At 43.0% G+C, this 5,039-nt stretch overlaps 1 protein-coding gene across 1 annotated transcript in view; it reads left to right on the forward strand.

Annotated features, from left to right (window-relative positions):
- The window catches only part of COQ6 (coenzyme Q6 monooxygenase), a 7,848-nt gene extending 3,261 nt beyond the window's left edge, over positions 1-4,587 (forward strand). The window contains exons 5-12 of the mRNA XM_009993873.1: positions 427-557; positions 939-1,046; positions 1,149-1,211; positions 1,520-1,627; positions 2,038-2,240; positions 3,368-3,483; positions 3,930-4,096; positions 4,440-4,587. Coding sequence (XP_009992175.1) covers positions 427-557; positions 939-1,046; positions 1,149-1,211; positions 1,520-1,627; positions 2,038-2,240; positions 3,368-3,483; positions 3,930-4,096; positions 4,440-4,469 — 926 coding nt within the window. The 3' untranslated portion in view covers positions 4,470-4,587. The remainder of the gene's footprint in view (positions 1-426; positions 558-938; positions 1,047-1,148; positions 1,212-1,519; positions 1,628-2,037; positions 2,241-3,367; positions 3,484-3,929; positions 4,097-4,439) is intronic.
- Positions 4,588-5,039: the final 452 nt, after the last annotated feature.

The following is a 5,039-nucleotide window of genomic DNA, read 5'->3' on the forward strand; positions in this document are numbered from 1 at the left end:
TTAATATTTTATTTCCTGCTGAGAGCTTTCAGTTATTTGCCTTCTGTTGTGTGCACAAAGTTATGAGAGGGAGAAATAAAATTAATCCAACAAGTAACTGAGACATAAGCAGCTTCTTGAATTCAGAGGGAGGGAGAAACCCATCTTCTGAAGGCTACACAGTAAAAAAGCTGTTACATAAGTAGTTCTCCAGAACATAGTCTCTCCAAAAATAGACTTAATGAAAACTTCTTTAGCTTTCCATCTAGAGCAGGCCTTGCAGTTGACAAAGGGTTGGCCAGATCTTTTCTTTCAGGGTGCCTTGGGAGATCTAGGGTCAGCTCTTAGGGTACCTTTAAGACATGCATGGCCTTTGCTGTTGCACAGATGTTTCCTTTTTTCATGTCTGTATCAGGCTGTGACCATGGTGCTTTGTGTTCCCATCAGACCGGGTGGAGGTTTTCTACGGGAGCAGAGCAGTCGGGTATACCTGGCCCCTTCCTTCCCACAGCTGTGACACAAGCCCTTGGGTCCAAATTGAGTTAGCTGATGGACGCAGACTTCAGACCAAGCTGCTGGTAACTAAGCTTTTTATTTCTGTTGATCAGGCATCATCTCTCACCCAAGTCCTTTCCACTGGATTTGGTTCTGATTCCGTGTGTGCCGCTCCACCTACGTGGAGGGCATGAGCGAGGTGAGTGGCTGAACTCTGTCAGAGATGCTGTGGGGCTCAGTGTGTGGCCTTTTCTGTTCCTGACACAAGGAGACAGTGCTGAATTGCACAAGAGCAGAAGCAGTTCCCCTTTTCAGGTTTTGGGGGAAGCTTTTTTCTTTTCTTTTTTTCTTTTTTTTCCCTGAGTAAACAAAAACATGTACATGCAGGCTGGGGTTTGTAGAGTGGAACATTGGCTTTCTTAGGAGCTGCTGAAGAAGTTGCTTTTTATCTCTTTGTTTTGCAGATTGGTGCAGATGGTCACAGCTCTGTAGTCCGGAAGGAAGCTGAAATTAGGAACATTGAGCATCAGTATGACCAGTCAGCTGTGGTGGCAACTCTTCATTTGTCTGAGGTGAAAATCTGCTAATTGACTCTTCCATAAGCAGCCAAACAGTTTAAGCAGGTGATCCAGGTTACTAGTCCCTAACTGTCCACTGGCTTCTTTTCACTGCAGGCCACAGACAATAATGTAGCATGGCAGAGGTTCCTTCCCACAGGGCCAATTGCACTTCTTCCGGTAAGATGACTTGTGGTCTTGGTTTTGGGTTTTTTTTAGGTTTTAGTCTGTTCTTTTCTAGTAAATTGATTTCTTTCTGTGTCTTTCTGTGTTTGATTTTGTCTCTTCAAGAATTTGTCCATCTGTCCTTTACTTTTCAGTTACTGCCTTTATTTCTCCCCCCTGCCCACTTGTACCAAGTTGGGCTTGGAAAAGTGATGTGCAGAGGGACTGGTGTGGGACAGGGCAGTGGGGAAATCTTGACACTGATCATTTATTTTTAAGTTATTTTTCTCTTGATATTTACCCTTGACATTCTCTTAAATTAGCTGTCTGACACTGCCAGCTCTCTGGTCTGGTCTACATCTCATGAACATGCATCAGAACTTCTTGCTACGGATGAGGAGAGTTTTGTGGATAGTGTCAACTCTGCCTTTGTGAGTATCAGCCTTGTGGCAGGTATGAGGCTGACTTTGTTGTAATCATGAGAAATACAGCAGAACCCTACAGCTTAAAGGATAGGCATGGGAGAGGTGTATTTGTTAGTTCCTTCCTCTGGTGAGGATGATATTAAAAAGGCACTTAGCAAAGAAAGGATGACCCCTTGGGACTAAGTTAGGTTAGTTCTGAAAGTCACAGAAGTTGAACTAAATTTCCAAGACATGGGAAGGGCAAGCTTGTCTTAGTTGGAAACTTGGGTGTCCTAAAATTATGGAGATAGCTTCTTCTACCAAATAGTTTTGTCTGAGTGGTTACAATTCAGTATTTCACACTCATTCAGATTTTTTTCAGCTGGATTCTTTGATGTGTCTAGTTTTGGTTTACATGTAAAGATTTGTGTTTTCAGTGGAGCAACGTAAACCACTCTGACTTCATTGATACTGCTGGGGCCATGTTTCGAGCAGCTGTTTCACTACTGAAGCCCTCAGGGACTGCAGTCCGTCAGCTGCCCCCTAGTGTCGCTGAAGTAGATCCAGAGAGCCGAGCCATGTTCCCTCTTGGAATGGGGCATGCGACCCAGTATGTCCAAAACCGGGTGGCTCTTATCGGGTAAGGTCCCCAGGGGTAGCCCTTGTGTGAGTGGGTGGTGTGTGCTTAGAAATGGAGTATATGGGAGTATAGTGACTCCCAGTCAACAAATTAGATGGTTAGAAATAATTTATAGTTTCAGTTTGACTTTACCCAGGCCCAGTTTGTTCCATGTGCTCTTGTGCCAACAAAGTCCTTTTGCACGAGTAGCTCTCTGTCCACCGTGTCTGCTCTCTGTGTAAACTGAGATAATGGTTTCCCTTTTCTGGCTTCTGTAGCTGGTGCAATGGTCCAGTATCTCATGCTGGATCTGTACTTCCCCAAACACTGTAGCAGTCATTCTGTGTATCACTTTGGAGTTCTACACTCACTTTTCTTGAAAACAAATGGCAAAACTTAGAATTCGTTCCAGACGGGATGTCATAAGCTTTTGTTCAGTAGCCTATAGGAATAGGAAAAGATCTCATCTTTGACATTTTAGTTTTCTCTGCCACAGCTGCAATACACTGGGAGCTTATACTAATTCTTGGATGCCATTATTACACTTCAGATACTTTTCATCTTTCCAACTTGTGAGCCATTCTGTGCTTGGGAGCACTCAGTGCTTTACAGCTTGGTAAAGTGCATAACCTTAACATTTCATACCCAAACAATTTCATTTCTCTGAGTTTAAGACTCCCTTATCAATATGCCTGGCTTTGTCCTTTACAGAGAAGTTTGCTCATAAAATAATCTGATTTTGATTTTATGCAAAGATGTCCCACTTCTCCTTTGTATTCATTGTCAGTCTATTGCGTCTGTGAAATGTGCCATTGATGCACCTCCTGTTGTGCCGAGGTCACTTACAAAAAAACCCGTTAAGGCCTATTCCACGTGAGGTCTGAGAGAGGACTTTGGATAGTCATCTCTTTATCATTTTTCCTTTCAGAACTGCTTTTTGTTATCTCCCCTTTGTCTTGCTTCTTACAACTGGAGAGGCAGTCAGGTAGCTCAGCATAGCATGCCAGGAGGTACTGGATAAAGCATAGATGCTGCTGTAAGGTGGTGGTCATTGCAGAGGTGAGGAGTGCTATACTGATCCCTTCTGGGGTTTGACAGCCATTAAGGCTTTCTTCAAGATACAAAATTTCTGTCTTTTCTTGCTTCAGGGATGCAGCACACAGAGTCCACCCACTTGCAGGGCAAGGTGTAAACCTGGGCTTTGGTGATATTGCATGTTTAGCCCATCACCTCAGTGCAGCAGCCTTCAATGGGAGCGATCTGGGTAAGGATGCACAACAACAAAATGGCAGCAGGTGATTAGTCTTACAGGCCTTTGCTCCTACCATCGGGAAAAGCTTTACCTCTGTTGCAGGCTGTGTTCTGCTGCCTTGTGTTGGAAAGGCACAAGCACCTTTGAAGCAAAACTGTTCTGATGTCCATTAGCTGTGGAGTAGTTACAAATTCTTAGAGATAGGCTTCCATCCCACAAATCTCAAAGCTGCTTTTAAAAAAAAATAATAATAAAAAAAATAAATATATATTCTACAGGATGGTAGTAGCTAAGGAGGTGGTGAGATGAAGACCACTATCTGATGGAAGAAGGCCTTTATTAAGATGGACCACTTCTGTGTACTCTTTCTGTGTTTTCTGTGGTCAGTGGTCTATAGACAAGACACAGTTGTTTGCAGCAAATCAATTCTAATAGGAGCATCTAATTGTCTCTTCCAGGCTCCTTAAAACATCTTTTAAAGTTTGAGACAGAACGTCAGAGGCACAACGTCTCCTTGATAGCTGCTATTGATGTGCTAAAGAGGCTTTACTCCACAAGACTGACTCCCTTGGTGTTGCTGAGGACATGGGGATTGCAAGCAACAAATGCTCTGCCTTCTGTCAAAGTAAGTGTCTCACTTTAGTCAGAGCCGTAAGAAGAGCCCAGAAGTACTATTGAAACATACACGAACTGTGAAGGTGTTTTTTTTTTTCCTTTTAAATTAAACATTTTTGGTTGAAAAATGCTACTTGTTCAGACTGAGGTTTTGGTCCTGAATGAGCCTGAGGATTTCCTAAGTATGGGACAGCTCAGTAGCAACAGGTATAGGTGCTCTCTGCACTTGGCTAGAAAGGCTGACAAAGAACTGTTGTCCCTATAATATAAAAGAGGAGACTACAGCTGCTTTCTGGAATGCATGCTTATGACCAGTTTACAAATTACTGATCCTTTTTATTCCCCTCTTTTAGGAGCAAATCATGGCTTTTGCCAGCAAGTGACCTGTTGTCAGCTTGGAACAGCAGCTTGCTACTGAATGCATTGTCCTTGTAAAGACTGTGACTGAAGTGAATCTTTGAATGGTGTTATTTTAATTTAACAATAAACCTGAGAGATTGAGTTGTGCGTTACATCATCCAGTGGGTTTATGAACATGACAGAAAACTTACTTGAGTGTGACAGGGCACTGGCACAGGCTGCAGAGGGAGGTTGTGAAATCATCTTCTCTGCAGATATTAAAAACTCACCTGGATGTGAACCTGCTTTAGAAAGGGGGTTGAACTAAATCTCCAGAGGTCCCTTCCAACCCAAGCATTCTATCATTTTGCTATGAAAGCTCCGTCTCATCTCCTCAAGAGGATTTACTGTGGTCAGTGGTCTATAGACAAGACACAGTTGTTTGCAGCAAATCAATTCTAATAGGAGCATCTAATTGTCTCTTCCAGGCTCCTTAAAACATCTTTTAAAGTTTGAGACAGAACGTCAGAGGCACAACGTCTCCTTGATAGCTGCTATTGATGTGCTAAAGAGGCTTTACTCCACAAGACTGACTCCCTTGGTGTTGCTGAGGA

Source organism: Chaetura pelagica, unplaced genomic scaffold, assembly GCF_000747805.2.
Source record: "Chaetura pelagica isolate M959 unplaced genomic scaffold, ChaPel_1.0 scaffold11, whole genome shotgun sequence".
Lineage (NCBI taxonomy): Eukaryota > Metazoa > Chordata > Aves > Apodiformes > Apodidae > Chaetura > Chaetura pelagica.